Source organism: Anguilla anguilla, chromosome 3 (genome assembly GCF_013347855.1).
Source record: "Anguilla anguilla isolate fAngAng1 chromosome 3, fAngAng1.pri, whole genome shotgun sequence".
NCBI lineage: Eukaryota > Metazoa > Chordata > Actinopteri > Anguilliformes > Anguillidae > Anguilla > Anguilla anguilla.
Window position 1 is genome coordinate 68,776,200 of NC_049203.1, and position 24,409 is coordinate 68,800,608.

Consider the following 24,409-nt stretch of genomic DNA (forward strand, 5'->3'; position numbering starts at 1 on the left):
TTAATATCTGGTGTGGTTACCAAAGGTTTATGGCATACCCACATCCAGATCTACAAGTTCTTTGTGTCCCTCCTATCAAATAGTAACGTTAAAAATTGAAGTTTTTTTGATCACTTGGACGAAAATAGCTTAGTACTGCAACAATGGCATGGAAAGCTTTGTATTAACCAACACGTGCCCTCACAGGTAAAGTTTGAATAATTAGATGCAAGTACTCCTACTTTCTTCCCACAGGATATAAAAACCCCATTTATCCACTGTATGCCAATCTAACATCACCATTAAAATCCAAAGCACTGTAGAAGTGCAGTAACTGGTTCAATTACATGTGCTGTACCATTTGTCCGCTAGGGGTCAGTATAAACAACCACACAGGCACTTTGGCTCGTAAATTAAAATGGCTATTATTGCGACCCTCGTGCAGTCCACAAATAGTAAACGGCATCATGTGAGACAGAACCAGTCTAAACCAGAAGTTCAAAGGTTCACAGACGAACAAAACGGACACGGGCACCTTTGTATAAAAATATTTTATTAACCATGCAGCCTGAATACATAAACACCCTTTTTTTTAACACTAACACTCGTTAAAACAAGTTCATTTGCACTGGAAAATAAAAAGGAAAGAAGGAAAAATACATTTGGCAACGAAGTGCACCTTCATCTGAGGTCTTAACATAAGGGATGTGCACATGTGGCTGTCAAATAAATCTAAATAAATATGAGTGATAATATGCGTATACATGGAGATTAAAAAATATAAACTATGAGAAGGGGAGAGGCAGTGGGTATGGAAGGAGATTCGAGGCCCTGTGATGGTAAAGCTTTCATCTGTACAACCAACCTGACACGCAGCTACAGCAACTTAAAACGGGTCTTGTTCCAGCGGGTTTGCGCCCAAACTAGCGGTGGGACAGGCTCCAGTTATGCAGGAGTGGGTCTCAACCAAACGGGATATAATATGGCACACGTGGCGTGCGAGGGTGAGTGTGCGAGGGTGAGCGTCCGAGGGTGAGTGTGTGAGGGCGAGCGTGCGAGGGTGAGTGTGCAGGGTGAGTGTCCGAGGGTGAGTGTGTGAGGGCGAGCGTGCGAGGGTGAGTGTGCAGGGTGTGTCCGAGGGCGAGTGTGCGAGGGCGAGTGTGTGAGGGTGAGTGTGCGAGGGTGAGCGTTCGAGGGTGAGTGTGAGTGTCCGAGGGCGAGTGTGCGAGGGTGAGCGTGTGAGCGTCCGAGGATGTGTGTGCGAAGGTGAGCGTGCGAGGGCGAGTGTGCGAGGGTGAGCGTGCGAGCATCCGAGGGCGAGTGTGCGAGGGTGAGCGTGCGAGCGGCCTGGCTCTGGAGCGCTCATTAAGAGGAAACTCTAGCGCTCGTTCAAACCCTCTTCAGCTGACGGGGAAGGCCGGGATGCCAGGAAGGCCATCCTAAATTAGAACGCGTCGCCTGTCACTCAAACTCCCTTCCCTGGCGCAGCTGCACCCCGCAGGGCCGCCGCAGAGCGCGTTTTCTGCACTTACAGTCGGGTTATTTTTGGCGGAAACTCGGTCCGCGCGTCCGCTGACTGTACGCACTGCGCTCAGACGGAAACTCTCTCTCCTGCTGCGAGTGCACCACACTCGCCCGCCGCTCGCTGCCCTGGGGTTCAGTCACACGTTTCCGCGACGCTGCCACAATCGATGCACAGCGCTGTGGGGAGATGGCCTGAACACGATGCGTCCGAATCTTAGTAACCAAGGCACCCGAAATCACGCCCGGTACCCCAGGGACACGAGAGGCACTGCCCAGGCACGGCGCAGTCATTTAACCCTCTGAACTGATTAGCATTTTAGCCCTTAAATGGATTTAGTTTCCCGTGTGCAGCACCGCTGACCTCAGCCACTGGAGGAACAGCAGCGACGGTGCACTTCTCGTCTACACCAGCAGGGGGAGCCGTGCTGAAGAGTGACAGAAGAGGAGGAGGAGGGGTTTTGGGGCGCGGGGGCAGGGCCGGGGCAGTGGAAGGCGGGGCAAACTGAGCTCACTGAGCTCGGAGCAGGTGGACGCTGGGAATTTTTAAAAACGAAACGGTCAGGTTGTAAAAAAAAAAAAAAAAGGCACAATGGCGGTCAGTCACGTGAGGCCTCAGTCCCGCCCCCTCCCGCCCCTCCCTGTTCCCTGTTCTCCCGGGCGCGGCGTGGGCGCGGCGCGGGCGGCGCTACGTTTGGTGGATCTCGTGGAACATGAGCTCCTGCGGGATGCGGGTCTCGGCCCCGTAGATCTTGCCGGCCCGCCGCTCGAACGCCGACACCATCTGCTTCACCACCTCGTCGAAGAAGACCGCGGCCAGCTGGGAGTGCAGCAGCGAGCGGAACTCGAAGGAGATCTGGGGGGGGGGGGGGGGGGGGGGGGGGGGGGGGGGGGGGGGGGGGCGGGAATTTTAACGTCAGTTCCAGCAAAGCGCCGTGTGAATCTAAAGAAATTTGAGAAATTTCTCTCACATGCTGAAGAACACAACCCTAGAACAACCCTCTGTTTTTTTTTTTTTTTTGCTAATTTATGTTCTTGTCAAACCTGTATTTTTCCAATATGTACAGAACATTAAGTAGCATTAATAAATTCAACAGTATTAAAATCAAGCAAACTGCTCTGGCCCTGCAGTCAGGTCACGAGGGGTTAATGGGTGGTTTGCGTTTGTAGCTGTATCTGGGCGGACCCAGAGGGGCAGGACCAATCAAAATTCAACGTGCGTTTAACTGCAGTGACCTGGCGCACGGAATGTGACCTTCGCGTGACCTGAGCTCGGCCTCTGAGCAAGCGAGAGAGAGAGAGAGAGAGAGAGACGATCACAGCTGTGCTCCAGAACACAGTGCCCCAGGTAGGGCTGTGTGATATCCAATCACGTTTAAGCACAATAAGAATAACTGCCACCATGGCCACACAGCTTCTGTGTGATTTAAAAAAAAAAACAAATCACGTGATCACATAGAAGCTGTACGACCTTGGTGCTGATTGGCTGTTTTATAAACACCCTTCGTATCACAGTGATTTTCCTCTCCCCGGAAACATTTCCCACGGCCTCTGAGGGTTGGTCATTTACTGCCATGTCAGGCATGATTAGAGAGTTAAAAAAAAAAAAAACTCAGGTACTCACAGCAAAATCCAGGGTGCAGGTGCGGGGATAGCCAGGCAGCCCAGGGCTGAAACGCCACACCGTCTCCAGGTGGTTAAACAGCTTGCCATCTGAACAGGCGGCCTGGGGAGGGACGGGCGTGGAGGGGGAGGAGTCAGAATACAGCGCTAACTTCCTATTGGTCAGCACTGAGGTGAGGCAGGTCACTCCACATCAAACAACTGGTCGGTACATTCCGGTATGAAGCGGTTGCAGCCAGCTGAAGGCAGACTGAGCCATTTACAAACAATGCTGCTTTGACCTGAACCAATAAAGAGTTGCTGTTCAGTGCTTTGTCCAGTTTAAAAAAAAAAATCAGCAAATGAATGACAGCACATGGCATTTGCACATATCAGGTGGTTTACAAGACCAAACCAGCACAACCACTAAGGCAGGTCATGCCACTAGAGCACGTTACAGTACCAACAGCAAGATCAGTTCAACAACGAAAAGCGCAGTGCCCTACCTTGACCATGTGGGGGCGCACTGTGGAGACCAGCGAGGTGTACCGCTCCATCACGGGGGGGAAGCCCACCTCCAGCTTGGCCTTGCAGAACCCCGTCCGGCGGAAGACCACTTCGGAGCGTTTGCACCACGGCACAAATTGGCAGTAATCCTCCACCCCCGCCACCACGTCATACATCTCCTGCATGGAGTACCTGACAACACACAGACCCCCACCACGTCATACATCTCCTGCAACACACAACACACACCCCCGCCACCACGTCATACATCTCCTGCATGGAGTACCTGACAACACACACACACACCCCCCCACCACGTCATACATCTCCTGCATGGAGTACCTGACAACACACACACACACCCCCCCACCACGTCACACATCTGAGACACACACCCCGCCACCACGTCATACATCTCCTGCATGGAGTACCTGACAACACACACACCCCCCCCCCACCACGTCACACATCTCCTGCATATAATACGTGACACAGCACACAAGCCCCAAAACAGAGACCCTCATGTTGTTTGACAGAAGGCACAGTGGCCTACATACCCAGCTTCACACCATGGCCCCTCAGAATAACAACAAGTTCTTCTGATTTTAAAGTGTTTTTCTCCCCTTCATAAGGCCTTTCACCCATGTGTCTATTAAAATGTCACAGTAACTGGAATAACCCTATCAGACCTGGGTCAAATACGTATTCGTTTTTGTTTCAAATACTTTTCTGAGCTCTACTGATCTTGCCTGGTGTAATCGAGCCTGCCAATATGACCAGAAGGCGGGGTTTGCACTTTTTTGAGAGTATTTAATTGGTTCCAATACACTAGACAAGATGAGTAAAGCGTAGAAAAGTATTTGAATCCAAAACAAATACGTATTTGACCCAGGTCTGAACCTGAAGCTGCACAAAATCCATTCTTCCCAAACATCCGAATTTGAATAATTTTTTAACTAGCCAGCGCGCACTCTGTGCTGCGACCAGGAGCACTGTAGCCAGGCATGCAGCTTTTGACCTTCACCGTGGCCTGGAACAATTTCCCACGACCTTCACCGCTCGTCTGGGGCAGTTTTACATACTCAGTCACCTGCCTTCTACCCATGCATCTCCTCAAGGGCACAGAAGCAGAGGAGCTTATCATGAGCAGGAGGCTCAACGTTAACGATCCGGCCTGTACTTGCGCTCCAACGCAGCCTGAAAGCCAAATAAGCTCCTTACCAAATTCTTACCAGCTCTCCCTCTGTGTTTTATACGAGGGACATTTGCAGCAAGTTCAGTTCATTTAAAAAGTCCAGTGCAGTGGATGTTGTTAATGACCATCACACATACGGGAAGACATTTACTTAAAAAAAGCCCTCCTCTGCAATGATAACACAGTGTTGAGCCATGACAAAGAAAAATTGATCTGTTCATACCTAGCAGGTTTGCTTTTTGCCCAGGGACATTAGAAGTAAAACCCTTTTGTCTTGACAAAACCAGGACATAGATTATAGTCTTTGAAATTACATATTTTGCATAATTACCTTCAGTAGATTCCATAAATGATATTTAACGCATTTATTACCTACCTTAATTGTTTTTTGTTTTGTTTTTTAAGCATGGATTACAGATTAAAAATGGCTAAATTGCATATATGTGATCTGTATTCTTAATTCTTACTTTAGGGGGGAAAACAACCAGCCTGCTTTGCACTGTACTGTGGAGCACACTGAAATGGCCAAATTATGGTCACTGGAGTTAAAAGCAATAATAAATTATAAGAATGAAATGTATAAAGTGAGGAATTGTAATTTTTTTTGAAATTTCACTTGTCCATTAGTGTGACTTTTTAAAAAATCTTTTTTTTTAAAAACCCACCAAGACTCCAGCTTGGGCAGGCGAGTAAAAAGCTGAACTTCAGCTGAACCCGGGACCTGGAAAGGGCCCAGGCACTTCTCAAACCTGGGAAAGGCTTACTGAGGCTGATAACGATTTTCCATCTCCAGCGTTACATAAGGTCTTCGAGCGCCGCGTCCCAAATCCAGGGACAGGCTATATATAGGCCCAGCCGCGTGGGGCGGGGGGGGGGGGGCGGGACGGCCCACCAGGTGCGACAGGCTCGCGGCGCAGGGGGCGGCGGCGGCGGTTTTGGGGGTTTGGCGGTGCGGCGCTCACCCGATGATGCGGCGCTCGGAGTACTCCTTCCTCTTGTTGAAGGACTCGGCCAGGTTGAAGAAGCTGCGGGCGGCGGGGGGGGCGATGGGGGGGCGGCCGGGGCTCGCCCGGAGTAAGGGGAGCCCCCGGGTCATGAGGATCCCGCATGAGGACAGGTATCTGTGCCAGGAGAGAAAAGGGCGCGTCAAACAGGGGGGGCCTCGTCCAGCGCTGAACCTTCAACTCAACCCAAAAAAAAAAACCGGGGGCCAGATTTAGTAAGACCTTTAGCGCACACAAAACGAGTAACACGGCCAATGACTGGTGCAAAACAAATACCAATGGTCATGTTACCGGGTGTGCGTGTGCCAAAAAGTTCTGCACGTGATGAAGGTCTCAGTAAATCAGGCCCTAGGAGTGTTAGTCTGATCCACGGGGGGAGTAATAATGCCCGCGTGTCAAACCCCAAACCCACAGGTGTGAACTCAGCAGGAGCGGAGAGTTTAAATAAAACACACAGCACTGCGGGAGCCCCGTGCCCCAGAGCATGTAGGGCGGCAGTGTGGCACAATAGGTAAGGAACTGGGCTTGTAACCGAAAGATCGCAGGTTCGATTCCCGGGTAGGACACTGCCGTTGTACCCTTGAGCAAGGTACTTAACCAGCTATGTAAAATGCTATGTAAAATTGTGTAAGTCGCTCTGGATAAGAGCGTCTGCTAAATGCCTGTAATGTAATGTAACGTAAATGCTGGACTGCATGGTCACTATAGGGACCTTCCCACCTGACAACTGTCTGTCAATCAGCTTTCCCAGGCCCACAGACAGGACCGCCCTGCAGTCCAGTCAAATCGGTCAAGGACAGAAACCGTAATAATATAAGCAATAAGAGTGTATGTAGAAACAGGGGAAAATTCTAACTAGGCCAAAGCCAGCTATCTACCGCAGAGCCCACATCAACATGTGATAACAGCCATTGGACCGCTATTGAAGTGGTAAATAACAGAAGTGGGCAAACCACACGTACCTGTCAGAACAGTATACAGTACATTACATTACAGGCATTTAGCAGACGCTCTTATCCAGAGCGACTTACACAACTGTTTAGATAGCATTTACTTTGCATCCATTTATACAGCTGGATATATACTGGAGCAATGCAGGTTACCTTGCTCATGGGTACAACGGCAGTGTCCTACCCGCATATCCAGCTATTTCTCTGTGAATACTCAGAGAACTGTGAGTGATCAGGAGACAGGTGTAGAGTGAAGTAGCAGCAGGTAGGCCTAAATCACACTTTCAGTTCACATCCAGGACCGTTTTCCACAGAAAAACATGCACTAGTCCACACGCTCTCATGATGACTCATTTCCATTGTGACGTGATAACACAGATCGACTGATACACAGGAAAAATATGTGAGAGGTAAAAAGAAAAAGAGAGAGAGATAGAGAGAATGATTCAGAGAACCTGAAGCTTTAGCCTCAGGCAAATTTCAGTCACTCTCTTCTGACTCTCTCAGCCCACACCCAATGTCAAAGTGACACTACATGCACTAAAGCTGGGTAGAAACACATAGCACTGGAAATTATCCAGGGACAATAACCAAATAACAAACACAGAACAAACAGACAGGCTGAAAGTTCTAGCCCGTTTCATGTGTGCACAGCTATAATTCATAATTTCTAGTAGGTGACCTGAATGGACACACACAGCTCCATTCAAGAACCACAGTGGCTAAATAAAAACCCTGTTTCAGTGGGCTAAGCTTAAAAGTTCAACCTGCCCAGACCCTGCCAGAAACCAGTGGATTTTAGGTCAGGTGCCAAGTCCTCCGTACCTGGCTGTTAGGTGCACACGCCTTGGACACGGTGTCCTAGCACCCAGTCTCGCAGCACCCCCTGGTTAACGTCAGAGGGGCAGGCACGAACGTCACGGCTACGTCTAAAGAAGTCCCTAGATAATTTAGTCGACGGAACGGGGCCAGTAGGCTATCAATAGCGGCCTATGATAAGACTGTTGGCTTCGCGGTACATTCTAATAAAGCTGCACAGCCGTCACCGACGTCATGCTGTTGTAAATTCAATTGAGCAGTGTGAGAATGGGGAAGGGGTTTCGCTTGATGACAGCGTAGCTTGTTTCCAGCAACGGTATTGGACTGCTAGGCTATGCAAACGAAGGAAAGTCCAAGCAGTTAACCATATGAATATAGCTGACATAATGGGGGTGCAAACATGTTGAAAAGTGAAAAATTAGCCAGGTCTACATCACCGAACCTGACGCGAGATAAGTTCTCCAGGTCAAGGACACTGTACGGAAGAGTGTTTTTTTTTTTAACTGTAACGATTAATGTCCGTTAAGTTGGCCAAAGTGCCGGGTAAGAACTGTGCAGAGCTAACTTGTGAGGCTAGCTAACCTGCAAACGAATATAGGCGAAGCCCGAGGTAGTGACAGCTCGCCAAGACTCAGAAGCACAGAAACTGAACTGGCAAGGTTTCCAGCCAACGTTAGCCAGGAACAAGAGCAAGAAACTAAACGTTAAGCCTAGCGGGGAGCTAACTCCCGTCTACTGCTGTCAAGACAGATTGTAAAATAACACACAATTAGCTAGCAATTAGCCATTTAAAAAGAGTTCATTTCGGACAATATGCTAGCTACCTAGACATTTCGCGAAAAATAACCCAGAAGGAAGTGGACAAAATCACACAATAAAAATGAAACTAGTTAGCTAATGTTAGCCAGATCGCTAACCATGGTAGCACCGGAACGGTATGCTATCTAAAATTAGTTCTTGCTAGCTGGGTAAGCCTCGATAAACCCATGAAAATATTACCCCCCAAACAAGTTACCTCACACCATTCCTTCGAGGTGCCCCCCGGCAAACTGTAGTTGGTAACTGGTTGATGCACTCGGCTACCGCTATCCTCAAACTACGAGCACCTCTCGCCATCTTCACTTTGAAGACCTCTGTGTCAGCTGGCAGTACTAGCCTCACAAAAGCCCACCCTTCTGGTAGGTACGGCCTCTGTGATTTTATTGGACAGTACGTGTGCGCGTTGACGTTTCATTGGCCATTCTAGGCGTTCGTCAGAGGTGTTGTACTCATTAATTGTGTTGCGGGTGCGCGCGCACGACTGTCACGAGATGCGGGATTGAGTTGCGCTTGCTTTGGTCGAGCTATGGTACACAGTAAAGGTTAGAGCTAAATTTATGGACGGAAAATACACATTTAAAAGCAGTTTTCCTGTCCTGTTTGACTTTTTAAAAAACTACAGTTAACCTTACATTACTAATTAAATGCAATGACATGATATAAAATCAAAGAAAACACTCTATTAGACATTATTGAATGATAATTATTTGGGCAGAACTCGATAAGTTTATTTTATGTAAATATACACTTTTACAATTAATCACATTTTAATCATACATAATACTGTAGAAATCCCAGGCAATTTAAAAACAAAAGGCATCATGTGCAGGGCTCGAACACTTGACATTTTTTTCTGAGTTGAAAAATTTAGGGCCACACTCATGCATCCCTGTTTGTAGATGCGGCCCTAAATTATTTTCCCAGTTAGCACACGACAGGTTTCTGGATAAAATGCTTTTAAAATGGTACATCTGTAGACCTCCTTGACAACACAATGGCATTATGCCTCAGATGAGGTGGCATGCATTGGGTCATGGGCTGTTTCTTTGTTTGTCCACACTTTTGACTTTCCATGGCTTTGGTGAAGGTTTATTTTGGTCTTCTATGTCCATAAAACTTTGTTCCAGAACTCTTCTAGCTTGTATCTTTATTTAGTAGTAAGTAAAATTTAGTAGTGCCGTGGCTGAGGCATGTGTGGCTGCTTCTGGAAGAGGTTCACTTTTTTATTGATGATGTAATTGAGTATGGCAGCAGTAGGATGAATTTGGAAGTGTACAGACTTGTCTAGCAATGGACAAAGAAATTCCTCCATCCTCGTCGACCAGAGTTTCATCCCGCAGCAAGACAATGACCACAAACACACAGCCTACACACCCAAAGCATTCATCAATGAAATGCTTTGGTTGTGTGGGCAGTGTGTTTGTGGAGTCATGTTTTGGACTGGCCAAGTCATTCACCAGATTTAAATCCAACTGAGCATGCATTTCACTTGCTGAAGAGGAGACCGGCGACAGAAAACCCCCAAAACAAAGATCAGCTGCAAGCAGCAATTAAGGCCTGGAAAGGCATTTCCAAATAAGATACCAAATATTTAGTGACATGACTGGGTCATAGAATTGATGCAGTTATTGAATTTAAGGGCTATGTAGACTTTATTGCTTTCATTTACTTTTAAGTTCATCCATTAACTTAATTTTGCACAGCTGAAAATTGGGGGATTCAACACAAAAATAGCTGTTTCTGTAAAATGGTTAAACACATATGCATAGAAATACTATGTAATGAAAGTTGATTGCATGTACTTTTACCTCATATTCATCGTTTGATCTCGAATCTAAAAGCCTTTAAGTATATTGCAAAAATAACTAATTTCACTCTACCTGCTACCATACTTTTGGGGGGCACTGTATTCAGTAATAAGCTCCCTGTGTGTTGAATATTTTGAACATTTCCATACAGCTGGCACAACCACCAACAGTTAAATTTTAATGTATAATAGACAAATAGTATCAGATTTAGTGCAAAGCCTAAGAGGCCAGTCTCCAAATATTAAACCAGAAAAGTCATATTAAATTAGGCAAAAACTTTTGAATGCAATTGAAAGTCAACACTGAAAACACATTTGTGTATGATGAAGAACTTTTGTCATCACTCTACAGTCTTTTGCTGTTAACGTATTTTAACAACTCTGATCGACCATGTATTATATTCAGTGGAGCTCAATAGAAATTGCTACAAATGTGTAAGGGTGTTATTTCATCAGTCCGATCTCATGACAAGTAACTGTCAGTCTCTTGATATCTTTAAAACGAACATGACACATGAGCCGTGTAGTCAATAATTCTAGTAATTGAGTAGGCTATAATACTGGATGTCGAAAAGCATTACAGTATCTTTTGTCTTTTCTAGTCGATTCCCCGCGCGTGCGCAATTTGTAATCGCGCTATAACGGAAATAGAAGCCGTTCAGTCTTCCGGGACAGACTTTCTCAGATACGAAAATGGCGAAGATCGCCAAAACACACGAAGGTAAGACGATATTACTGGAAATGCGCGTTTAATGTGATTTTATGTAACACATAGGCATATACCACAATATATCTACTAAATGTGACATGGATCAGCTGTTCTACAAAGAGAAAAATTGCTGTGTTCCTGTAACCGATATGTGAATCAATCTCAACGAGGACATGAAAAGATAATGGCGGCTCAAGCTGCGTCGCAACAAACGCATTTAGCTAGCTAATGCTAACTAGTGAAGATATGAAGATGTTTCGGATTGTAAAGCGGAAAGAAGTCTGAATGCAGTGTTTCATATAATACACAGAATGTTAATCAAAGTTACAGCTTGCGTTTCGACAGAAATACTTATATATACAAATAAGTTGACCATTTTATATTTCTGAGACGTAGACGTACGAAATGGCTAGTTAGCGAACCTTGCAAAACGCCACGAAATGGATGCCGTTGCCACGTTGCTAGCCTTTGTTTAACGGAGATTAATAATGTTTCGCGATGTACTCATCGTTTTCGTTTTGTGGAATCCATTTACACTCGGATACGACAAAAGAGTCACTATGATTTTCAGCATTAATAAGCAAGATACCTTGCTAGGTAGCTAATCGCGGCCTCTTCGCTTATGACTTTGCTAGCCGTTTAAGTGGATCTGCAGCTGATTAGCGTTAGGCTTTCCGTTAACATTCACGTTTGTTTGCAAGCTAGCGGAAAACAAATGTTACACGCTCACTATACTAGCTACCGGGTAATATTATACCAGGACGTTCCATTTGTGTTTTCTAGATCTAGGCGACGGTATTGGTCCGTGTTGACATTTGACTAGTTAAGTTCCATTTTGAATGGGAGTAGATGTAACGTAGTCCGTTGTTATTTTAAGAATATTGCGTTACTTTAATATTGAATTCAAGTAGTTAATTCAGAGTACCCCATACTTAAATCACAAACAGTTTCATGAAAATTATGTTCTTAAGCTAGACATGACATTGTTTGCAAACCAAATTTGACACAACGATACTAAGAGTGAAATTGATATAGTCGAGCAATTCTACAAAACATCTCACAGAAATTCACTCTGCATTTTTACCCCCTCCCCATTTCTTGTGACCTGTCCCCCTTGACCTTTTCCTCGCTCCCTGCCCGGTGTTGTGCTCCAGACATCGAGGCTCAGATCCTGGAGATCCAGGGGATGAAGGCCACCCTGCTGGAGGAAGGGGAGCAGGGCGTGGGCCTGGATTCCACCGGCTACTACGACCAGGAGATCTACGGCGGCAGCGACAGCCGCTTCGCCGACTACGTCATCTCCATCGCCGCGAACGAGCAAGAGGATGTAAGCTCCCCCACCCCCTACCAAGACCCCCCTCTTTCCCTTTCCCCCCTTGTGTGGCTCAGCACAGCTGGAGTCGGCTTGAGACGGGCTTCTGAAAGGAGACCCGACCGAGCTGGCTTCCTGTGTGAAGCCCCCCCCACCCCCCCACCCAGCGTTTGTTTCTCGTGTATGAGCTGTGAGAGCCGGGCTGTGCCGGGCTTGACCAGACTCGGCCTCTCTCTCTCTCCTAGGACGACGAGGAAGACTCCTCCACCAGTCTGCTGGGGCAGAAGAAGGCGGGGTATCATGGTCCGGTGGCGATGCTTAACGCCGTTCCGCAGTCAGATGAGCAGGTGAGCGATGCCTCCTCCTCCTCCTCCTCCTCCTGCCTTGCACCGGCTCTCCTGCGAGTCCGTCTCTCATCTGTCCGCTGTGTTGGAAGTGGAGGCGTTAGCCGTGTCTGAATCGGCTTACTTGCCTACTATTGAGTATACGAGTTGCATACAGCTAGTGTACTCAATAGTAGGCCAGTAAGCTGATTTAGACACTGCTGCTGAAGTCCAGTTCCGGGTTTGTTAGTTGCCAGCTGGCGCTAACATACTGCATTGGCGCTTAGCACCTAAATACTTACGACATTTGGCTTTCTCTACTGGTTTTTCCATTAAGAGAAGAAAATTTGACACTAAGTTCCCCAAATATATATTCCCCCCCCCCCCCCCCCCCCCCCCCGCCATACGCTGCCTTTTTTCCCCAATTTGGGATGCCCTGTCACACTCTTCACACTTGTATGGGGGTATTATTGTCTCAAAAATAAATAAATGTAGGTGATCCACAAATAAATGCAGCTGGTTCACATTTGTGCATCGCCTTGCCTGCTTGCATTTATTTTTGGGATTTTTGAGACTGTTCATACAGATGAGCCACCCAGCAGCCCTGCGGACGATTGCGATCTCTCGTTTTGCTCCCTTTATCGCTCCCTAACCGCTCCGTTCTCCCCCCCCCCCCCCCCCCCGCAGTACGACCTCTTCGCCGAGCACCGGCCGCAGAAGATCGCCGACCGCGAGGATGAGTACAAAGGCCGGCGCCGCGTCCTGATCATCTCTCCAGAGCGGCTTGACCCTTTCGCAGACGGTAAATTCCACCCCCGCCGCCCGTCCCGCCTCTCCTCCCACCCCTCTCCCCATTGCCTCTCCTTTCATCCTGCTCCTTCAACCTGGGGCTGTACCCCACTGGTCCCGCCCCCCCCCTTCGGCACTTAACCCTTCGATCGCCACCCCGCAGCTCGCACCCCACGCAAGAACGTCCCGTGCTCGTCCTGTCCGGCAGATCGCTGTTTTTGGTTTGGCTGTTACGCAAGTTTCCCATTTACCATACAGTGATGGAAAATTCCTCTCCAGCTCACTTTTCCCAAGAGCAGCTCGATGCCTTTTCAGACAGTTGAAAGATATCCAACAATTTTCTCTTGAAAGTTAATGCAATTCAGCTCCTAAAATTCAGTGTTTGGCTTCCACTGGCTGGATTATTGAGAGGACGACACTCGATGTAATAATACTACAGAGCGTGGGTTGCAGTCTGCCGTGTGTGTATCGAAGGGTTAAGGGACACGTGGAAAGTTATTCTGGTGTTCCTGGGGGGGGAGGGTTAAAAACTGTTTAGAGGTTGTAAGTATTAAAGGCATTCAGACCACAGTGGGTTGTGTGGCGTGTTGAGCGTGTTTCTGCAGTCAACTTTGGGGAGTAATTTACCCACCCTTCCAGTGCGCTTGTCCCCGATCCGGGCCACTGAGGGGGGGAATTGGCAGCACCTCACCCCCCCCCCCCCCCCCCCCCCCCCTCCCCATACGTACCAGGAGTCGTGAGAAATATGCCGACCGTGTCAAGCTCTCGGCCCCCAAGTCACCCAGTGTCCCACGATGGCTGATCCTACGTCAGCCTGGCTCGTCTCAAACGATGGCTTTCCCAGAATTCAAATGCGGGACATCCATAAATTGAGCAATGTACACTCTCCCCACACACAAAGTCTCTTGGATGTCCTTGAGCACTATGTCATTGTAGGGGAGTGTGGTGAATTCCTCCCTGTTGGCTCCAGACATGTGGAAAATGGAATGGGAGGGGGGGTAGGGGGTAGGGGGTGGGGGGGGGTTTGTAGAGAATGGAATGGGTGGGGAGGGAGTTTTGTAGAGGGGTTGGTGGTGCTATGGGAGACATGTTATCTAGCGCAGGCAGTGCAGGAAGTCACACCGGTGTCCTCAGTGCATACAAATCAGAACACAGGAACATACCAGCTCTCAGCATGTGTGCATCAGACATGTATGATTTTCCACCCGTAAAGCCCAAGTTCGTGTCTCCGGACGGTAGTCGCCATTTTGGCTCCACGGTCGCACGTAATGGATACGAAGCCCAGCTTCGGTCTGTGCGAGTGGCAGTGCTCTCCCTCCTGCTGTACCCCTCTGTACTGAACCCTGCTGGACTCGGGAGGGCCTGAGGCCCGCCGCGGGGTTTTCGGAATTAACCCTCGGCCAATCGCCGTGCTCGGAGGCACAGGTCCATCCGGGACCACAGAGGAAGAAGTCAGTCCTCCGGCGGCTGCCTTTGAGGCGTGGCGCTCAGGAGCCGTGCTAGTCGGCCGACTCGCTGAATAATGCACTGAATTCCCGGTCGGGGACCCGAGCCAAGCAGCGATATTTTGGCAGATTGCTGTCCACAACACGAGTGGGTGGGGGAGGGTGCGTCAGACCTGTTTTATTCAGCTCCTTTTTTTAGAGGGAAATCTGGCACCCGGTCTAAGCTGCTGTTGCGTAGCTCAGTTGCATAAGTCGCACTGAATAGCATATTAAAAGGAGGTGGGGTGTTCAGCATCCAGTGATGACTTTGGCTCCGCCGTGACCTGCAGTTTGATGTCGAAACAGGCCCTGACATTGTTATGTAGCAAACAGACACACGGAGTAGAAGTAACACGCACTCCTTTTACTGCTTGTGTAGTGCCTAGGAGACAGTGCCGTGAGCTGGACAGGGATCTTTATTGTGATGTCACAGGACAGCGTGAGACAGTTATGTGGACTGGACAGGTGTCTTCATTGTGATGTCACGGGACAGCATGAGACAGTGATGTGGCCTGGACAGGGATCTTTATTGTGATGTCACGGGACAGTGTGAGACAGTGATGTGGGCTGGACAGACGTCTTCATTGTGATGTCATAGTGCAGTGTGAGACAGTGATGTAGGGTGCCTGTCAGCAGGGGGTGCTGAAAGACAGACTAAACCTGATTACCCCCGAGTAGGACACGCATTCATTGATAGACACCTCTGTGATTTTAGATGCACTGAAAGCAGTGCCTTCAAAGCCTTTAACTGCCCAAAGATCATCCTTACTTGTGTTGCAATACTGCTTTTCAGCTTTCAAAAGAGAACTAGTTCCCTCGGATTTCTTTTGTGCGGGTGCATTAGTGTTCGCCTGGCCTCTGAAATGCATCACATCTCTTAGATTATGGTCAGAGTTGGCGGTGTTGCAGCACAGCACATGTGTCCGTACCCTCTGCACTTGATATTAGGACAAGGATTTCAGAGACAGTGTTCGAACGAAGGAACGGAGATGCAGTTTGTGCGTGACTTGCATAGCCTCCTGATTCTGTTGTTCGAGCCGCTCAGGAGAAAGCAGTCTGGTGTACAGGTAGCGTAGTGTGTTTGAGCGCACAGCTTAACTCTCTACTCACACAGTTTACGTCATGGTTGCCTTTCAGGCCTTGTTATGAGTAACCATGGAAACTCGGTATATCCGTCATACCCTTGCGGGAGCTCCCTCCCCCACAAGTCCCTGTTCACCCAATCCTGTGAGGTTTTTCACCAGTCAGTCAGAATAAACAAAGCAACTAGGCCACATTCAGTCTGGTTAGGTCTACATAAAGCCTGCATGTAGTGAAACCAAGGTTACACACCTGTATTTTTATTATTTTTTATTTTTTTCAGGCAAAATTGTTGTGCAAGTATGTATTTCCATTTTATGTGCGCATAGAATGGAAATATATGATATCAAATCTTGTGTGCCACGATTCCTCAGGCCCATACTAACTGTCCTTATTTTCTCTCCTACAGCAGTACTGCTTTGCCAGTCCTGGCTGCGATCTCTTATGAGCAGCAGCTCGTCCTGTGTAGGTTATGGTCAACGCAGTCTGAAGCGTGCGTTTCAGTGTTCTGTCAGGGCCCCTCTGCCCAGGCGCAGAGGGCGTGGTCAGGGGCCTCTGGTTACCTCCTTAGCAACAGCTAAACTCCGCCCACCCCCCCTCCTGGGTTCAGAGTTCAAGGAGCAGTGCAGCAAAAGAACTGACTTTTTCTTGTAGTAATTTGCAAACCTGCAAACTTTTTTTTGTCTCATAGTTAATTTTACAAATAAAACTTATACACTTTTTTTCAAGAATTAGAGAAATTGGAGTCTCACATCAGAGCTGTTTTTATAAAAATCAGATGCCGATCAGGACTTATTTCTATTACTGACCTCCATGACGGTCGACATTGTGCCGTATGACCCAAGTTATGTTACTTACGCCCCATATACAGTGCCACAGAAACCTTATAATAAAGTGGCACTTTGCTGTTCCTGGCGTGCAGCATTTTAAATGTTAAGCCCAAAGTTAAATGAATGTTCAAAATTCCAAATTTGATTCCACTTCACTGCACCCAAGGCCCCTTTACTGTCAGACAGGACCACTCTGTTTATCCCCGAAAGTGTGTCAGACGAGACGTCCCGGTGCTTAGCCATCATACACCTCCCACATGGTAGCTTTTTGTGAAGGAGGTCATGCACTTAGCCCTGTTCCCACCTAGCGAGATCCCCTATAATGAGACATTTTAAGACAGGCTTTAAATTTAAAGACTCCCGTCTGTTAGTTATATTTTGAAATTTGGTCCCCTCGTAGTTAAGCAATATAACACCTGATCAGAGGCAAACTTCAATTTTTAAAGACTCCCATCTGTTTAGCTCTTATAGTTAGAAATTTGGACATTTACATAAAAAAAAACAACTACTTTCTAGCAGTGGTTTGAATTCAAGGAGGATTTATTCCATGCCCCGATGAGTAAGTTGAGAGAAAGCAGGTGGTATGCTTTGTGTGTGAGTTCCAACCCTTTCCAAAGTGTTACTAATGGCAATGAGATAATTTTCTAGGCTTCTTTTCTGCCGGTTGAAGCCTGACTGCAGAAGGACCCTGGCACTGAAAGTGTACGTATTCTGGAGAGAATCAGCCCAGGACCCCTGGACAGTGACGGCCATTCCCTCTCCTTACCTCCTTATCAGCCTCTGCCTATCACTAATTTGCCTGTTAGCTTTAGCCATGTCAGATATGCATTAAAAAGTGGATTTTGTTTTTTGGTTTGGTTTCTTTTTTTTTTTTCCTTTCCTAATTGCACCCTACGGGCTGCCCTGTGATTTTTACCGTAAGAGAGGAGAGAATGGAGCAGTAGAGTCTGTGTAATGGCAGCGAGAGTTGAGCGATGTTGGATAGCGTCAGGGCTAGCTGGCTGTATTGTGAGTGCTCTTGCTTGCTGTGTATTCTGACGCCGGGTTTCGCGGGGGTCCTGCTTGCCTGACTGTCCCGTGTCTTGTTGGTGCTCTCTCTCTCGCGCAGGGGGCAAAACGCCGGACCCCAAGCAGCCGGCCCGGACGTACATGGATGTGATGAGGGAGCAGCACCTCACCAAAGAGGAGGTACTTTACCCCCCCCCCCCCCCGCCTTTCCCAAATGCCTTGCCTCTGGCTGTAATAGTGGTGTGAAAACGTGAGCTGCTGTGAATCATCACCGCTGATGGAACTGGCTGCCTCCATGGGCTCATGGCAGTCTAGCTGTGTGTGTGAGAGTGCATGTGTGAGTGTGTGTCTGTGTGTGTGTGTGTGCACACGTGTGAGTGTGTGTGTGCGGGCGCGCACATGCGTGTGTGCGTGTGTGCGTGTGTGTGTGTGTGTGTGTGTGTGTGTGTGTGTGTGTGTGTGTGTGTGTGTGTGTGTGTGTGTGTGTGTGTGTGTGTGTGTGTGTGTGTGTGTGTGTGTGTGTGTGTGTGTGTGTGTGTGTGTGTGTGTGTGTGTGATCTTGCCATTGTTAATTTATTTCCCTCATTTCAAACTCTGAGCTGCTAATAGACTCCCAGGTCACAGGCAGGCTATGCGTGGCATGCGCTCGCGAGCGTGTGCTCTGCCCTCACCCCCCTCGCCCCCCCCGCTCACCTCTGTGCCCTCACCCCCCTCACCCCCTCCCCCTCACCTCTGTGCCCTCGCCCCCCCCCCCGCTCACCTCTGTGCCCTCACCCCCCTCCCCCTCACCTCTGTGCCCTCACCCCCCTCGCCCCCCCCGCTCACCTCTGTGCCCCCCCCTCGCCCCCCCCCGCAGAAAGAGATCCGGCAGCAGCTGGCGGAGAAGGCCAAAGCGGGGGAGCTGAAGGTGGTGAACGGCTCCGCTGCCTCCCAGGCGGCCGCCGCCGCCGCAGCCGCCAAGCGCAAGCGCCGCTGGGACCAGACGGCCGACCAGACGCCCACCAGCGGCACGCCCACCAGCGGCACGCCCAAGAAGGTCTCCAGCTGGGACCAGGCCGACGCCAGCGTCGAGGTGAGGGCCTATCGCGAGTGCCGGAGCGCTCTCGGGGGCGGGGATATGCTAATTAGCCCCCAAATTACCCTTTTAGTGCCGCTGATGGTAGATTTTTTATTTTTTCGTTCACTTGGTGTGTCTCAGGTCTAAATCAGTTCCTGATTAGCTGGATTTCATAGTTCTTGTCCTAAGAAGTCTACTCCTCATTTGATTGTTGCATGATAGGTGAATGGTGTTTTGGAGCATAGTCTTTTCTTTAAAATAGGGGAATATAGTGGTTGTGATGAGACTCTGATGGATGTCACTGATAGTGGAGGTTTTCCCGCTCACCCTGTGTTGTCCCCGCCCCCCTAGACCCCAGGCCACACCCCAGGCCACACCCCCTCCAACAGTCGCTGGGACGAGACGCCCGGGCGGGCCAAGGGCAGCGAGACGCCGGGGGCCACGCCCAGCACGCGCATGTGGGAGCCGACGCCCAGCCACACGCCCGCGGGCGCCGCCACCCCGGGCCGCGGGGACACGCCCGGACACGCCACGCCCGGCCACGGGGGAGCCACCTCCAGCGTGCGCAAGAACCGCTGGGACGAGACGCCCAAGACGGAGCGAGGTGAGGCACCTCGCCGTGAGGTCACGCAGCCGGGCGTTACCGCGGCAACGTTAACGGCTGCACAGACCCGCCTGTCTGCGTTCGCTTCCCTGCGGGTTCAGTTTTCATCCAGACTATGATTAGAATGAAGGTGTTAATCCCGTTCAGCTGTAGCAGCTTACTGTTCTGACAGGCGTCAGTGACGTCACGTTCTTATCTGAACATTCTAATGCTGATGTCACAATCACTACTGGTGACTGAAAGCAGAGTTCTGGAACACTGACTGTTGAAGAAAACATTCCAAAAAGCTGACTCTTCAGTGAATTGTATGTTAGACCATGATTCATTCCCAACTGCAATTCTTCATAGGAAATTAATTTCTCATAATAGCCGTTCCTTTATGATTTGTTTCTCTGTTGAAATACAAACTTTAAATTTCTTATTATCGCAATTCATTTATTTGTTTCACATTCAATGTCAAAATTAAGTAATTTGTCAAATCATTAATTTAATGTTTTACAGTTGAAGTTCAGTTGAGTCTTAAGTCATATCCATTGTATTGTGTAAGCCATTGACTGAGCAGAATGGAACCATCTACATTAGCACTCAGTTTGGCAGGATCTAAAGCTCTAACCTGCCCCCCTCCACCTCTCGCCCCCCCTCAGAGACCCCGGGGCACGGCAGTGGCTGGGCTGAGACGCCCCGCACAGACAGGGGGGACGAGTCCGTGGGGGAGACCCCCACCCCCGGGGCCAGCAAGCGCAAGTCCCGCTGGGACGAGACCCCGGCCAGTCAGATGGGCTCGTCCACGCCCCTGCTCACCCCGGGGAAGACCCCCATCGGCACCCCCGCCATGAACATGGCCACGCCCACCCCAGGTAAGGCTGCCGCCGCTCGCACAAAGACGCGATGTACGCCGAGGCTGTGAAAATCTACTCCAGGGATACTCAAATATGGCCAGTAGTGCTGCTGGTTCTCATTCTTCCCCCCTAATCAGGACTGATTTAAACCTGGGACACCAGGTGAGTCTAATCTGTCAGCTTTAATAAGTCTGTTCACTCAGGTAGAAATGAAAACAGCAGAGCTACTGGCCTCAAGGGCCTGATTTGAGTATTACCGAGGCTAGGCTAGGCCCTTGAGGGGCCCCTCGAAGGCTAGGCTAGGCCCTTTAGGGGCCCCTCGAAGGCTAGGCTAGGCCCTTGAGGGGCCCCTCGAAGGCTAGGCTAGGCCCTTGAGGGGCCCCTCGAAGGCTAGGCTAGGCCCTTGAGGGCCCCTCGAAGGCTAGGCTAGGCCCTTGAGGGGCCCCTCGAAGGCTAGGCTAGGCCCTTGAGGGGCCCCTCGAAGGCTAGGCTAGGCCCTTGAGGGGCCCCTCGAAGGCTAGGCTAGGCCCTTGAGGGGCCCCTCCTTGGCTGGAACAGGCCCCGCTCACGACCGTCTCTTGCCCTCCCCGCAGGTCACCTGATGAGCATGACGCCCGAGCAGCTGCAGGCCTGGCGCTGGGAGCGGGAAATCGACGAGCGGAACCGTCCGCTGACCGACGAGGAGCTGGACGCCATGTTCCCCGAGGGCTACAAGGTGCGGCTACCGTGACCGCGGTCTTTACCACGCGTTTTAACCGAGCCACTTTAACCGCCTCCGCTGAACGCTGACCCCTCCCTCCCTCCCTCCCTCCTCCCCCAGGTGCTGCCCCCGCCCGCGGGATACGTGCCCATCCGCACCCCCGCCCGCAAGCTGACCGCCACCCCCACGCCCATCGGGGGCATGACCGGGTTCCACATGCAGACGGAGGACCGCACCATGAAGACCGTGAACGACCAGCCGTCCGGGAACCTGCCCTTCCTCAAGCCCGACGACATCCAGTACTTCGACAAGCTGCTGGTGAGGGGAGCTTGCGTCTGATTGGTCGCTCCCATGTGCGTGGGAAACAGAGCCTGGGTTTAGTTCCACTTAAATTCAGGGAATTTGAGGATTTAAGTAACGTAAAATAATGACGAGAACAGGCCATTCAGCCCAACATTGCTCGCCATTTTTCTGACTAAATTAGTGCTCGGATTACCTACAGACATCTAACACCGTATCAAGCCTGGTCTTGAAAATCCCCAGAGTTTCTGTCTCTACTACGTGACCTGGCAGACTAATTCTCACACATTGACTACTGAATTCAGTTTTTGAATTGATTAATGACCCTGATGTTTCTATGGAGATTTTTCAAATAATAGCTTAGAGTTTGAACTTTTCAAGTTTTTTGAAATGAGGTCTGAACAAGTATTGACAAGAGTACTTTTTCAAATGAAACCTGAACTGTGAATGAACATGCAAAACAAAAAAGCAAAATAGTTTCACCTTTTGAGCTGCTTTTTCTCCTGCATTTGCCAGACATGCAAGGGTAGTGTAATTGGGGCTGTGCTGCAGCTGGTCTGACTGGGCTGTGCTGCAGCTGGTGTGACTGGGCTGTGCTGCAGCTGGTCTGACTGGGCTGTGCTGCAGCTGGTCTGACTGGGCTGTGCTGCCGGGGTTCTGACTGGGCTGTGCTGCAGCTGGTCTGACTGGGCTGTGCTGCAGCTGGTCTGACTGGGCTGTGCTGCAGCTGGTCTGACAGGGCTGTGCTGCAGCTGGTCTGACTGGGCTGTGCTGCAGCTGGTCTGACTGGGCTGTGCTGTAGCTGGTCTGACTGGGCTGTGCTGCAGCTGGTCTGACTGGGCTGTGCTGCAGCTGGTCTGACTGGGCTGTGCTGCAGCTGGTCTGACTGGGCTGTGCTGCAGCTGGTGTGACTGGGCTGTGCTGCAGCTGGTCTGACTGGGCTGTGCTGCAGCTGGTCTGACTGGGCTGTGCTGCAGCTGGTCTGACAGGGCTGTGCTGCAGCTGGTCTGACTGGGCTGTGCTGCAGCTGGTCTGACTGGGCTGTGCTGCAGCTGGTCTGACTGGGCTGTGCTGCCGGGGTTCTGACTGGGCTGTGCTGCAGCTGGTCTGACTGGGCTGTGCTGCAGCTGGTCTGACTGGGCTGTGCTGCCGGGGTTCTGACTGGGCTGTGCTGCAGCTGGTCTGACTGGGCTGTGCTGCCGGGGTTCTGACTGGGCTGTGCTGTTTTCAGGTGGAGGTGGACGAGTCCACTCTGAGCCCAGAGGAACAGAAGGAGCGCAAGATCATGAAACTGCTGCTGAAGATCAAGAACGGCACGCCCCCCATGAGGAAGGTGAGCTGCCACGCCCCCTTACTGTACCCCCCATCCCTGCCCTAAAACCCCTCCCCCCCACCACACCCCCATCCCTGCCCTAAAGCCCCTCCCCCCCACCACACCCCCATCCCTGCCCTAAAGCCCCTCCCCCCCACCACACCCCCATCCCTGCCCTAAAGCCCCTCCCTCCCCCCACCACACCCCCCATCCCTGCCCTAAAGCCCCTCCCTCCCCCCCTACCACACCCTCCATCCCTGCCCTAAAGCCCCTCCCTCTGCAATGTGATTATTGGTCCATACTATTCCTCAGTCCCCTTGGCAGGCTTAACCTCTCCACCTCTCCTCCTTTCTCTCTCTCTCCCCCCCTCCCCAGGCTGCTCTGCGTCAGATCACAGATAAAGCCCGTGAGTTTGGGGCAGGTCCCCTCTTCAACCAGATCCTGCCCCTGCTCATGTCCCCCACGCTGGAGGACCAGGAGCGCCATCTGCTGGTCAAAGTCATTGACCGCATCCTGTACAAGCTGGACGACCTGGTCCGACCCTACGTGCACAAGGTGGGCCTTTCTACCTGACAGACAGCATGTTGAAGTGACTTAATTTGGTGTGTGGTTTGATGGATGAAGGCTAAGTGCGTTTGCGTGGTGTTCGGTGCGTGTGTGCCTGTCTGTGTGTGTGCGTGCATGGTGTGTGGTGCCCGTTTGTGTGTTTCTGTTGTGCGTGCATCTGTGTGTGTGTGTGTATCTAACCGCTGGTTTGTTGCGGGCTCTTGCAGATCCTGGTGGTGATCGAGCCCTTGCTGATTGATGAGGATTACTACGCCAGAGTGGAGGGCAGGGAGATCATCTCTAACCTGGCCAAGGTAAGCTGCCACTTCCCCACCGCTGTTTATCCCTCACCTCCATATACATAAACCCAGAAGTGGAGTTTTCCATTTCTGCTGAATGCGTTTGGCTGGCATGGGAATTGAAGCCTTTTTTGCTCTGAAATACTCCAGTCATATTGTACTTTGCCAACCTAAAATCTGTTCTGTAGTCAACCTAAAAATAACATGTTGGTAAACCAGGACCCCCTGCCTGTGTGGGTTTCCTCCGGGTACTCCGGTTTCCTCCCGCAGTCCAAAGACATGCAGAGTCTAAATTACCCACTGGTATGAGTGTGTGAGTGAGTGAATGGTGTGTGTGCCCTGTGATGGATTGATGACCTGTCCAGGGTGTATTCCTGCCTCTCGCCCAGTGCATACTGGGATAGGCCCCAACCCCCCCCCCCACCCCCAACCCCTGAACCTGACCTAGGTATAAGTGGGTTAGATGATGGAAGGATAGTAAACCAGGACGAGTGTGTGAGTGAAGAGATTGTATGAGAGCGTATTTGCCGTGGCTGTGGGATTGTGGGTAATTCCTGTCCCCTGGCCCCTCCCCCTCGCAGGCTGCCGGCCTGGCCACCATGATCTCCACCATGAGGCCCGACATCGACAACATGGACGAGTACGTGAGGAACACCACGGCCCGCGCCTTCGCCGTGGTGGCGTCCGCGCTGGGCATCCCCTCGCTGCTGCCCTTCCTCAAGGCCGTCTGCAAGAGCAAGAAGTCCTGGCAGGCGCGCCACACCGGCATCAAGATCGTGCAGCAGATCGCCATCCTCATGGGCTGCGCCATCCTGCCCCACCTGCGAAGCCTGGTGGAGATCATCGAGCACGGTCAGCGCCCTGCCCGACGCGCTCTCACCGTTTAAACGCACTGAGCTGTTCCCCTGTGCTCTCCCTTCCCTAGAATCGTTTCCGTTTTGTGTTTTTTAGTCCTGGGTCGCAGTCGCCTGTTCAGTGACACAATGTGTGACTTGGTCTTTGATAAATGATTCA

The 24,409-nt window shown here is 50.4% G+C and overlaps 2 protein-coding genes across 7 annotated transcripts in view; one reads left to right on the top strand and one right to left on the bottom strand.

Annotated features, from left to right (window-relative positions):
* Window positions 1-512: 512 nt before the first annotated feature.
* coq10b (coenzyme Q10B) lies at window positions 513-8,743 on the bottom strand. The gene is made up of 5 exons (XM_035408803.1): window positions 8,593-8,743; window positions 5,767-5,925; window positions 3,609-3,801; window positions 3,125-3,226; window positions 513-2,356 (listed from the first exon to the last, which is right to left on the bottom strand). Exons 1-5 carry the CDS (start codon window positions 8,691-8,693, stop codon window positions 2,189-2,191), a joined length of 723 nt encoding a protein of 240 aa, XP_035264694.1. The 5' UTR covers window positions 8,694-8,743; the 3' UTR covers window positions 513-2,188.
* A 2,093-nt stretch (window positions 8,744-10,836) lies between these two features.
* Window positions 10,837-24,409, top strand: part of sf3b1 (splicing factor 3b, subunit 1) — a 46,397-nt gene continuing 32,824 nt past the window's right edge. For 2 of the 6 annotated variants that reach the window (XM_035409119.1, XM_035409120.1), the window contains exons 1-14: window positions 10,897-10,924; window positions 12,067-12,239; window positions 12,470-12,571; window positions 13,235-13,349; window positions 17,839-17,918; window positions 18,595-18,810; window positions 19,147-19,399; window positions 20,044-20,256; window positions 20,832-20,953; window positions 21,059-21,256; window positions 22,470-22,571; window positions 22,926-23,105; window positions 23,324-23,410; window positions 23,977-24,247. In XM_035409119.1, coding sequence (XP_035265010.1) covers window positions 10,897-10,924; window positions 12,067-12,239; window positions 12,470-12,571; window positions 13,235-13,349; window positions 17,839-17,918; window positions 18,595-18,810; window positions 19,147-19,399; window positions 20,044-20,256; window positions 20,832-20,953; window positions 21,059-21,256; window positions 22,470-22,571; window positions 22,926-23,105; window positions 23,324-23,410; window positions 23,977-24,247 — 2,140 coding nt within the window. The other 4 variants (XM_035409118.1, XM_035409128.1, XM_035409131.1 and 1 more) reach the window with 4 other exon arrangements.

What these genes read in the sequence shown, in the direction of transcription:
- coq10b (XM_035408803.1), bottom strand. Translation starts at nt 8,693, where the DNA reads ATGGCGAGAGGTGCTCGTAGTTTGAGGATAGCGGTAGCCGAGTGCATC. An exon ending in TGCGCCCCCACATGGTCAAG is followed by an intron (nt 3,227 to 3,608) that starts GTAGGGCACTGC and finishes GTCCCTCCCCAG; the next exon opens with GCCGCCTGTTCAGATGGCAA. An exon ending in CCTGCACCCTGGATTTTGCT is followed by an intron (nt 2,357 to 3,124) that starts GTGAGTACCTGA and finishes CCCCCCCCCCAG; the next exon opens with ATCTCCTTCGAGTTCCGCTC.